The following is a 12,667-nucleotide window of genomic DNA, read 5'->3' on the forward strand; positions in this document are numbered from 1 at the left end:
TAGATGTTACTAACCTCTGCTCGAAGTAGGGTCATTGGGAACTAGAATGGAGGATTGAACACACAGGTTCACTGGCCACTAACCAAAAGACAACTGTAACATCTAAGATTGTGGGTCTGAGAAGGAGACTATCTTACCACTGTCAGACCTGATGAACCTAAGCATTCTTTTCCTTCCTTTAGTGCCTAAGGTTCCAGTAGGCTCCAGAGAGACCATTTCTCAATTTCCTTATCTATCCCAACCATTGAAGGGTTTCCCGTAGCTCTAGACCTTTCATTGTGGGCTCTCTCTGCTGTTTAGACTCCAATTTCATGAAATGGTATTGAAGTATCATGTGGTAGTTGTTTAAATTTTGCAAGGAAAGGTCATTTAAAATAACCTTCAGGAACTAGAAGCTGTCTGATGGAAATGGAAACTGCAAACAAGTATGAATGTGTGTTCCAACCTCTGTAGCCACTCTTAATAATCTAGCACTCATTTTACTAATCTTTTGTCAACCATTCATCTTTAGTATCCCCATATTAAAACTCCTATCAAATAAACTCTAATATAAGGCTTATCCCTTATGAAAAGGCCCAAGATATTGTCCAGCTTTGAAATATCTTTAAGGTTTAACTCCATATTCTCAACTCTAGAACTCACTCTTAATATGTCAGCTATACTAAAAATTATAGCTACTTGGCCTTGCCTTTTAATCTGAGTCTGCCTTTAGACAATTCAGATGCAAAGAACTACATCGGTTTGGCAGGTTATTCTTGTATTTAATAAGTATTTAAGTAGACCATTTTTTATTCAATACTACCTTAGCATATTTTGATATGAGCCAGGTCCAAACATGCCTCTAAATGACTATCCTTTATTAGCCTGACCATGTGGTTTTTAGAGTTTAAACAAAAACAGTATCTGTAATGACATGGAATAGTAGAAAAAACCTTCCAGCATGCAAGAGGCATCAGCATATTTACTTAGAGTTAACAGGTTGATCCCTTCTTACCTGTATTGTGTATTTCCTCAGTAATATACATGCCTTCTCGATAGGTCAGTCCCCCTACAACAGGGGTTCCGGTGGCTGGAGCCAGGGTAGGGTCAAATGCATCAATATCAAAACTCAGATGGATTGGCCTTTGTCTTCTTGAGGGGAAGATGATATGAACAGTCATTTGGGTGTGCTTGGACATTGATCCTTCCTACAGTTGCAACTCCTTGATTTTGTTGCTGTTAGTCCTGGTACTTTGCTAATACAGATTTTCAGGTTTCCTATTCTGGAAGTTATTATGTATTACCATATTAGCTTCCTACGCACCACCTCATAATTTTGCCATTTGTTTTTTGTGCCTCAGAATAACTCCAACTTATATTTCTGACATAACCTAGGCATTAGAGCCTTTTGCATTAACAATTCTTCACTTCCCTATGAGACTGGGCTCTGACAGAGTCTAGCTTAAGTTAGACTGACCTAGGTTATAGTTGCTCTTATTTTCTCCATGTAACAGCAGCTGAACTTAATTGATTTGGTGTCTGTAATCTTCCAATTCTAACTCCAGTTCAGCACAGGTGTCCAAAAGTAGAAACTAGCATACAACACATATATGTTAGATAATTAAAATTTCTTACAGCTTAAGAAATGTAATTGCTACCTAGTAGTATGCCATTAATCACTTGGAAATAAAGACTCAGCACTGAGAACATGCTCTTAAAACTAGCTTTTGGCATTTATCTGCCATCTTTCTATATTACCAAGATTTGCTCAATATAAAACTTTCAGATGAAGCAACAGTGAGCTTAGGAAGAAGGGAATAGTTGAATGAATGCTTCCCATCTTCAAAAGATGGGCAGTAAAAATGGAGCTAAAGAGAAATTCATGAGACACATGAATTTTTTGTATGTGTACATATTTTGCTTTTATTTTAAAAGAAAAGCTGCTATCCTTAAGAGATAGGCTAAAGTATGCTGCTCCTTGAGAGTCTGCCCTATTCCCTTTGGGACTTTTCCCTTTGGAAGTAAACATCGTAAGTTACTTACTTGCCAATTAGCAGATCAAATGTCTGTTCCATGACCTTCTGAATACCAAGTCGATCTATGTCTCTCATGGAAAAATACTGGATATCATAATTCTTTAAAATAAAACTGTGTGAGATATAAAGGAAGGAGTCCTTAGTTTAAAGAACATTTTTAATCAAATGCATGTTGGGGTGGGGGTTTGTCCTGTTAGTGACCTACAAGAGATTAAGGCAAGGAACAACCTATCAAAAGGAACCTAAATGGCTGGACAGACCCAATGCTTAACCCCAGTGTATCAACTTACTGTTCAGGAGGGTCCACATCTCTTAGACCAATATACACAATACTTGGGGAAGAGATACAAGGTTTGATCCAGGAAAATCCTGGGAGTTGTGGTACCTGTCAAAAGAAGAATGGACAGGATTCATTAAGGATTCTTGGTCTCACCAAGATAATCACCGTGTGCTTCCCAATGTATGCAGTCTGCTTTCTCCTACCTACAGGATATGCTTAATTAACACAAGACACACTTGATCTGGGAAAGAGAACTTATAAAAGTGGAAGTGATTCAGAAGGCAGCTGAAGAACAGATTTCTCAGAATTAAAAAATTTCTAAGGTGGCCACAGTTTCTCATTAACTTACCTAAATAACAGGAATACTGCTGATTAGCCTCTTTCCACCCCTTTGTACATTACTGAATTATTTACACATTGGTTCTTGAAACAACCCGGTTGCCATCTTAAGTTGTCTACAGCCAAAACACAAATTCTGCCTAATGAATAACTTTTGTACTATCCTGGTTTAACTTGGTCCCTCACTGAGGGGAAGGATATACAGATTCTAGTCTATGCCTAACATGGACTCCCATGTCTTCTGAACAGCCTAGGAAAATAATTACCTAGAGGTAATCATGGTTTTGCTTTCCTCTAGACCAATGGGTCTGAGAATAAGGCAGGCCTGGGAGCCTCTAACCAAGAAGTCCTCCTTCTGTGGGTATATCAATCACTAGAGTTACTACCCACTGCCACTTTCCTTTCTTGCAAGTTATGACTCACACATCCCCCCCCCCCCCCCCAGAGCAGGGACCATGTCCTCGTCCTCTTTTTATCCCTAGTATTAGTAGACTGCTTGGCCCATGTTTGATGAACAAATGAAGGAATATTAAACATTCCTACCACCACCATCAGCCCATCCTTCATAGAAATCTTACTGAACTAGTTCCTAAAAGCCCCAGCATAACCCCTGCAAGCCATTCAGCCTTTTCATTTCAGCCCCCTGACCTTGTCCTGTAGTTCTCTGAGGAGAAATGAAACTGGCTGTCCATGGAGATTTCCAGATGAAGTGGTGAGGGGTGTATTGATGTCAGCATGGGCATCAACCCAGATCACACAAAGGTCTGGGCAGTGCCGGGCGTGGCCGCTAATGGTTCCGATTGCCAGGCTACAAGGAACAAACACAGTAATTGAGGCCCTCTGCTTGGCACACCTCACCAATAACAAATATCTTCAGTCAGTGCAGCTCACACTTTGTCCTCAGGGCAAAGTCAGGGCCCCAGACTAAGGCTGGATTTGGATGACCAAAAGTCCCTCGGCCTGTAGTACCCAAAGATTAACCTTAAGTGAGTTAGCAAGAAATGGAAGGTTCCAAGGATTCATAACTTGACTAGTTACCCTTCTAGTTTGACAGATGTCATTGCTGCCCCCAAATCCCTAAAATTTGATCCATTAGCCCTGGCCCAGAAAAGGACCTCAAGTATTTGTTCAGTGAATGAAATCTAGTTAAATGATGTGTTCTATGTGTAACAACTCACAAATATTTAATACTTGTAAGGAAGACCAGGGAGATCTAATTACTTTCAAAAAATCGTTCACTCACTTTTTAAGGATAAAAATTTGCATTATAGTTTTTTAGAAAGTAACAATTTTGACATTTCCTTTTAGGAAGTATAACAAAGACATTAAAGTAATGAGAACCCAATTAAAGACCTCATTTAAATGACTGAATAAATGTTTATTTGCATGTTACCTTCTATATATTAGCATGGCATTCAAATATCAATGTTTATTTTTTTGCCTCTCCTTATCCTTGGACTCTGTGTACATTGGCCAACTGTCCTGTCTCAGATGTAGGAATATAGCTGATGAAATCATGGTTGGAAAGCTGTCCAGCTTCCCAGTAACTGAAGAATTTGACATAGATGGGAAATGCAACTTAAGGGGCACCTGGTGGCTCAGTCAGTTAAGTGTCTGCCTTTGGCTCAGGTTATGATCCCGGGGTCCTGGGATCGAGCCCCACGTCAGGCTCCCTGCTCAGCAGGAAGCCTGCTTCTCCCTCTCCCACTCCCCCTGCTTGTGTTCCCTTTCTCTCAGTGTCTGTCAAATAAACTCTTAAAAAAAAAAAAAATGCAACTTAAACACTTTAGGAGCTAATAGCAGCTATCCTTCTTAGTATGGCATGAGATAGCATTTTAAGCTCCATGCTCCACATAGGGCCTTTTTGAAGGATAGCATGGTCTAGTGTGAAAAGCAGTGGATTAAGCCAGAATACTGGGGTTTTTCCCAGAAAGCCAGGTAATTTAGGACAAGTCATTTAGTTTTGCTAGACAGTTTCCTTTTTCTAGAAGAAAGGGATAATAATCTTGTCTTGTTTAAGTCAGAGTTAGTCTAACATCTACGGGAATAATTTATACTGTGTAAAAGGAGCAGGGTGACCTAAAGATGCCTCCTTCCTTTAAAATGTTCAATAGCTGTTCAGTTTATATACTCATCCCTTCCTTTGTAGAATCTTCAGATAGCCTAGGTTTTAGCACTGAACAGGGAATAGGGAATAGTGACAGGGCTGCAATAGATAGCTATAGACAAAAGAGAAGCCAAAGACTATGATAATAACATTGATAAACAGTTCCCAAATAGACAAAAGAAAGTCAGTAAAAATGAGAGAGAGCACTGGGCTAAGAGGAAGACCCACCTTCTGGTTGATTTAATTCGATCGCTGTAGAGAACCAACCTGGACTGCTCTCTTATTCTACCTAAAATTTTATTCTTAATGACGAAATCTACCTGCACTTAAAATTGTAACAAAGATCCAACTTCTGTTAAGGAACCAGAAAAGTTCTCTGTGCACCAGGGGAAGTTACCAGATTGGCTCTCAAAAGAAAAGTTAATTGCCTTCAGAGGTCACAGTGAATTTGAATCCCACCCTGCTACTTCCTCGTTCTAGAAGTTGGGTAAGTTATCTGACCTCTGTCCCTCAGTGTTCCTAGCAGTAAAATGGGTAAAACTGTATCTGCCTCATGGCATTATGAGGGGGTAAATGAGAATATATATGAAGTGCCCAGTACTCCTAGTATTTTAGTGTTTTTTCTTTCTACCAAAAACCTTTATTACTTAGCTCAAATAGGACTTCTCAGACCCAGAATGATCTCTTTGTTCTCTGAAATTCTGTAGAGTTCAATATATTTTTTTTCATCCCGTGTATTTCATCTAGTCCTAATCATGATTTCCACAATCCTTAGCATTGCTTGAGAACACACCAAGCAGTGTTCAATAAAGTACATGCTGACTCACTAAGAGAAGGGATCTATTAGTTACCTAGGGGTCCACACTGTGAAGGTAGAGAACATAGTCACATGGCAAGTGGGAAATCTATAACACATTAGCAGAAATGCTTTAACAACAACAACAAAAAAAAACCCCACAAATTCAGACTACTGATGGATCCTTCGAATTCTCCCAAATAGCCAAATGAAAGTCATAAGATGGTTCTTCCTCAAGAAAACTTTACAAGAGATAAGCACAAAATGAAACAGGAACACACTTGTGTCTAAAAACTTTGCTTAGTGGTACCTCTGAACTTGACCTCATACTATACAATGTGTTTTACAATGAAAACCCAGGTGCCTCTAGCAGCTCAGGATTTTAGATATTAAAATGCTTTTAAGCACATCATACCATAAAAATTCTGAAGGGTATTGTCCTCTTAATGGGGAAGCAGACAAGCTAACTGATTAGCCCAAGGCACCATACAGTCCAACCCCCACCAACCCTGCATCCCAGCTTACCTGTGGTCTCCTCCCACCGTGACACAGCTGTAGCCACTTGACACAGCTCTACTAACCACCTCAGCCAGTTCCTGGTTGGCAAGGCCCACTGAGCGAGGATTCACTATCAGGTTGTTGTAGAGATCATCTTTAGGGACTGGAGTAAAACTCAAATCTCCAAAATCTTTTAGGCGGCAGCCTGGAAGCAAATGGGGGATGACAAGATTAATTGTATATGTTATTCCAACTCTTACTGGTCTGGGCCACAAATCAGAACTTGTGACAAAGAGCATGTCATACTCCTTTTGCCACAGTAAAATTCAAAATGTCACGTGACTGGCAGGATGGTCTTAATCCTCCCAGCAGTCCTGTGGGGGTAGATCCCATTAAGAACACTATTTTGCCAACAAACTGAGATTTGGAAAGTGAATTAAATTAATTGCTACTAAATTAGTAGCAATTAGACCTCACATATCCCAGAGTTAGAGTATAAGTAAAATACCAAGAGGACCCATCAGGATTTACAGAAAATTAAGTAGTACTGTTAATTTAGAGCAAAAATGCATAAAGCTTATAACATGAAAATTTCTAATAAAAGGCCAATCTGAGGATCTCAAGCAGCCTAAAAGAGAAATGTCAAACATTTGTTACTTACAAAAGGTCCCAGGCAGTGTTTTAATTTCTTGATATAAATTTTTTTAAGACTTTAATTTATGTTAGAGAGAACAGGGGGAGGGGTAAGGGAGAGGGAGAGAATCTCAAGCAGACCCCGCACTGAGCGCAGAGCCCGACGTGGGGCCTGATCTCACAACCCTGAGATCATGACCCCATCGGGAACCAAAAGTTGGACACCCAAGGTGCTCTGCTTGACATAAATTCTTATTTAAACTCACTTATTTAAACAATCTGTTAGGCAACTAAAACATACCATTCTATAGACAAGGAAACAAAGTCCCCAAATCACATAGCCGCTAAGTGGCAGAAGCAGGACGCAAATTCAGGCCATCTGCCCCCAAAATGTATATTGACTACAGTTTGTTTCCCAAAGAATTCCTCTTGATTCCTCCCTGTTAAGAGCAAGTCAGACCTTTTCCAAAAAACTGACAAGATGGCAGAAATGCAGCAGCAGCAGCGAACCTTCCACAGGGTCACCTGCGGCACACGCCTAGACCAGCTGCCAGCCACGTCCTCCGAGTAGCTGACACGGCGCTAGTGGCCGCAGCACCTGCAGAGCCAGCCAGGAGGCACGGCCCAGAGAACCCAGAGATGATGCACACACCCGTGCGGGGCAGCAACGTCCAGCTCGAGATGGTGGGCAGCATGGCGGGCAGCATGGTGGGCCTCTGCGGCAGCAAGACCTTCACCCAGGTGGATCGCAGGCTCAAGATGATCAGCCGCTACCTGAGCAAGTCCTCCTCCACGTAACAAGCCCATGAATGTGGCTGGCCCACCATCTGGGCCACCCACTCCTCCTGCCCCTCAAGTAGCCTGTTTGGTCAATAAAAGCATAGACTTCTCTTAAAAAAACAAAAAAAACTTTTGAAATAACTAGTGATATGTTCTGACATTATGCTGTAATATTTTCACTCTTAAAATTTCACATACTCCGAAGAACTATGCCACCAGTCACTGTACGTTGACTTTCTTACCTAAGTACCATTCTTGCCATGTAACTACATATCAATGAATTGGTTGGTGCCATTTTTGGGGGTTAGGCCTAAGTAATCCAGCTCTCTCATGAACAGACTGAACTATCAGAGAACATAACGTTACCATAGATAGTAGCTTAAGGCCCTGCTTCTCCAACGAGTCTGGGTATGTTGGGGGGTAAGGGAGGGAAGTGGTCACAGGATAGTAATACTGGCAGAGATTTGTGTTAAAGATCTGGATTAAGATCAGGGGTTCCCCAGTGGCTCAGTTGGTTAAGCGTCTGCCTTCTGCTCGGGTCATGATCTCAGGGTCCTGGGATCGAGCCCTGCATCCGGCTCCCTGCTCAGCAGGGAGTCTGCTTCTCCCTCTCCTTCTACCCCTTCCACTCATGCTCGAGCATGTTTTCTCTCTCAAATAAAATCTTAAAAAAAAAAAAAAAAAAGATTTGGATTAAGATCGGCATGGACCCATCTTGAATTTAAACTGTACAGTTTTGAGCTTTACTTTTTTTTTTTTTTTTTTTTAAGATTTTTAACTTGAGAGAGAACGCGCACACACAGGGTGTATTGAGAGGCAGAGAATCCCAAGCACACTCTGCACTGAGTATAAAGCCAGACACAGGGCACAATCCCACAACTATGAGATCCCAACCTGAGCTGAAACCATGGGTTGGACAGCTTAACCAGCTGTGCCACCCAGGTGCCCCTTGAGCTTTACCTTTAACCCATTGTCAATTCAAAGCTAAATAACTGAGAGAATGTAAAAATTTGAGAAGCAATGACTTGTAACATAAGGCTAACCAAGGGATCAAGGGATCACCACTAAAAAGGATACCAGAAGCAAAACAGAGAACCTTATTCTATTCCCAAAATTAAGATGCAGCTACAGCTGCAGAACTCTGTATCTTTTGGTCACTGCATTTTATTTTATTGAAGATTTTCATTTGTCAGAGAGCACACAAGCAAGGGGAACGGCAAGCAGAAGGAGAAGCAAGCTCCCCGCTAAGCAAGGAGCCCGTTGCAAGACTAGATCCCAGAACCCTGGGATCATGACCTGAGCCACCCAGGTGTCCCGGTCATTGCATTTTAAAATATAATCCTAAAAATGCTCAGCGATCTGGAAAACTGAAAGAGAAAGTATTGAAGGTAGGAGAAGAATATGATAACAGGCCAAAGCCATTGGGATCTAAGAGAAAAAAATATGACCAAATAAAACATCTGTAAAAATCCTTTAAAAAGATAAAAAGCCATAAGGGATATGCACTTTACAAGATCGCAGTACAGGGGCACCTGGGTGGTTCAGTCAGTTAAGCATCTGCCTTCAGCTCAAGTCATGATCCCAGAGTCCTGGGATCGAGCCCATCAGGCTCCCTGCTCAGCAGAGAGCCTGTCCTCCCTCTCCTGCTCCCAATACTTGTGCTGTCAAATAATCTTTAAAAAAAAAAACAAAAAACAAAAAAAAAAACTCAATACAGGAGGACAGTTTAGATTTAAGAGAAATGAAGCTTTAAATTTTAAGTCAGTATCGGGTCTTGCTATTGGCAACAGTCTTAGGCTGGACAGATTTTGATTATCAGTTTCTACTTCCCTATCCGTATTTCCCTCTGTACCCCCTTAAGCCACATCAAGCATTTAGGTTCTTACTAGGTATAAGACATCAGGGCATGCCTGGCATTTTAGAATATTAGGTGTATAAATAGAGAAGGTTTATGATCTAATTAATGTTAATATTAACTAATTGTTAAAGACAACTTTAACTCATTCAATCTTCACATGACCAATAAATACATAGGAATCAACCCAGTGGATAAGTAACAGAACTTGGGGGAACACGCAAGTCCAGTCATGGAATCTAGGATGTAGACTCCGATATGATAAGTGTGACAGAATACAGTATTCAGCTCACTATTATTTACTTATCAGAAGAAAGCTGCAGAAAACCTATAAAAGAACCTAAAGAGAATTTGGCAGGCTTAGATAACGCTCTCCAAGGAAGAGAGACTAAGTTTCACAAAAGGATTTTGGTCATTAAATGTGTAACTCTGAAGTGGATCACCAGATTAATTCACAGCCTAGACAGTGGGTCTTGATTGCTCTCTCTCCTTAGCGGGGAGCAATCTTCTAGACTGCTCCATTTGCTCTCATTACGTACTCATCAAACAGCCTCCCTCTGGTTATTCATTTAGTCTCCCTGTTGCCCTCCTACCAGCAAGAGGGCTTCCTACCAGTGGATGTTGGAAGGACTGTTGCTCACCATAATTATGAATGGGCATTTTGGTATATACATCACAGCATGAGTCTCTGGGTTGTAAAGCCTGATAAGCTCTGCACATAAAGATTTCTGTTCCTAACTAATTCAAAGAGATCTATGCACTCCTATGTTCATTGCAGCATTTTTACAATTACCAAGATAGGGAAGCAGTGTGTGTGTGTGTGTGTGTGTGTGTATTAGAGAAAGAAAATGATTTTATATATATATTTATATTTACACACACACACACACACACACTCAGCCATAAAAAGAATGAAATCTTGCCATTTGCAACAACATGGATAGACCTAAAGGGCATTATGCTGAATGAAATAAGTCAGAAAGATACCATATGATTTCACTTGTATGTGGAATCAAAAAAAAAAAAAACAACAAAAAACAGAAATAGACTCAAATACTGTTGCCCGGGGCGGGGTGGGGGGTGGGCGGGTAGAGGGATGGGCACAGTAGGTGAAGGGGATTAAGAGGTACAAACTTGGGGTGCCTGGGTGGCTCAGTTGGTTAGGTGGCTGCCTTCGGCTCAGGTCATGATCCTGGAGTCCCGGGATCGAGTCCTGCATCGGGCTCCCTGCTCGGCAGGGAGTCTGCTTCTCCCTCTGACCATCTCCCCTCTCATGCTCTATCTCATTCTCTCTCTCAAATAAATAAAATCTTAAAGAAAAAAAAAAAAGGTACAAATTCCAGTTATAAAATAAGTCCTGTAGTGTAATACTATAGTAACATTGGTGACAGGTGGTGAAAACTTATGGTGAGCACTGTGGATCTATAGACTTGTTGAATCACTATGTTGTGTACTTGAAATTACTACTGTATGTCAACTATACTTAATAAAATTTAAACAAAACAAACCCTTCTGTTCCTGGGTCTACAAAGCTGAGGACCAGACCTCCTGAAGGGATTAATATCTTGAGAGACCCTGCCTGAGTTGTCCACCCTATAGGAGTACCAATTCTGCTCTTTATTTTCAAAAAAAAAAAAAAGTGCCAGGTAAGAACTAAGGACAATGAGTGTTAAAGGACTGAAAGGAAATTCAGATAGGATTGCGGGGTGGGGAGGGGGTCAAGGAACGACTCCTCCATCAAGTAAAGTTTGTACCAGCATTGTTTTGCTATTTTTGTTGTTCTCTTTCCTTACTGGTAGAAAATTTTTGTAAAATTGATAAGGAAGTATCTAATGGTGCAAGTCCCTACCCCACTTCCCAGGCTTGAATACTCTAGCTTTGCAGACCTTTGTGCATAAACACAATTCATACTATTTTTAAATAAGGTTGTTGGAGTAGGCTTAACTGCTGTACCTAACCTTCCCCAAAACAATGGCTCATACTCAGTAAATTGGTTTCTTGTTCATTTAACATCCGGGGTGACTGTTCTAGGTTAGCAGGAGGCTCTCCTTCATGCAGTGATTCAGAGACCAAGCTCCTTCTGGCTTGTGGCTCTTCCATCACTAGGGCCTTGCCATCTGTGTAGCTAAGGTTGGGTCTCCCTGGGGTCAAAGCAGCAGGAGAGGAAGTAAGCCCTGAGAAGGCACATCTACTTTTAAAGGCCCTGGCCTAGAAAGGACTGGCATGATATATTCAGGGCACTAAATGAGAAAAATATGCAGCCAAGAATACTATGTCCAGCTAGGCTGTCACTGAAAATAGATAAAAATCTTCCAGGACAAACAAAAACTAAAAGAATTTGTGAACACCAAACCAGCCCTACAAGAAATATTGAAAGGGGTCCTCTAAGTAAAGAGAGAGCCTAAAAGTAACATAGACCAGAAAGGAACAGAGACAGTATACAGTAACAGTCACCTTACAGGCAATACAATGGCACTGAATTCATATCTTTCAATAGTTACCCTGAATGTAAATGGGCTAAATGCCGCAATCAAAAGACACAGGGTATCAGATTGGATAAAAAAAACAAGACCAATCGATATGCCATTTGCAAGAGACTCATTTTAGATCCAAAGACACCTCCAGATTTAAAGTGAGGTGGAGGAAAACCATTTACCATGCTAATGGACACCAAAAGAAAGCTGGGGTGGCAATCCTTAGACAAATTAGATTTTAAACCAAAGACTATAATAAGAGATGAGGAAGGAAAGTATATCCTACTTAAAGGGTCCATCCAACAAGAAGATCTAACAATTTTAAATATCTATGCCCCTAACATGGGAGCAGCCAATTATATAAGCCAATTAATAACAAAAGCAAAGAAACACATTGACAACAATACAATAATAGTGGGGGAATTTAACACCTCCCTCACTGAAATGGACAGATCGTCTAAGCAAAAGATCAACAAGGAAATAAAGGCTTTAAATGACACACTGGACCAGATGAACCTCACAGATAAATTCAGAACATTTCATCCCAAAGCAACAGAATACACATTCTTCTCTAGTGCCCATGGAACATTCTCCAGAATAGATCATATCCCAGGTCACAAATCAGGTCTCAACCGGTACCAAAAGATTGGGATCATTCCCTTCATTTTTTTGGATCACAGTGCTTTGAAACTAGAACTCAGTCACAAGAGGAAAGTTGGAAAGAACTCAAATACATGGAGGCTAAAGAGCATCCTACTAAAGAATGAATGGGTCAACCAGGAAATTAAAGAAGAATTTTGTCTTTTTTTTTTTAAGATTTTATTTATTTGACAGAGACACCGCGAGAGTGGGAACACAAGCAGGGGGAGTGGGAGAGGGAGAAGCAGGCT

The 12,667-nt window shown here is 40.8% G+C and overlaps 1 protein-coding gene across 2 annotated transcripts in view; it reads right to left on the minus strand.

Annotated features, from left to right (window-relative positions):
• Positions 1 to 12,667, minus strand: part of ARG2 (arginase 2) — a 35,270-nt gene that overhangs the window by 1,451 nt on the left and 21,152 nt on the right. For both annotated transcript variants that reach the window (XM_034993035.1, XM_034993036.1), the window contains exons 3-7: positions 6,063 to 6,240; positions 3,283 to 3,442; positions 2,306 to 2,400; positions 2,023 to 2,127; positions 995 to 1,131 (exon numbers count right to left, since the gene is read on the minus strand). In XM_034993035.1, coding sequence (XP_034848926.1) covers positions 995 to 1,131; positions 2,023 to 2,127; positions 2,306 to 2,400; positions 3,283 to 3,442; positions 6,063 to 6,240 — 675 coding nt within the window. The remainder of the gene's footprint in view (positions 1 to 994; positions 1,132 to 2,022; positions 2,128 to 2,305; positions 2,401 to 3,282; positions 3,443 to 6,062; positions 6,241 to 12,667) is intronic.

Source organism: Mirounga leonina, unplaced genomic scaffold, assembly GCF_011800145.1.
Source record: "Mirounga leonina isolate KUSES-001 unplaced genomic scaffold, KU_Mleo_1.0 Mir_82, whole genome shotgun sequence".
Lineage (NCBI taxonomy): Eukaryota > Metazoa > Chordata > Mammalia > Carnivora > Phocidae > Mirounga > Mirounga leonina.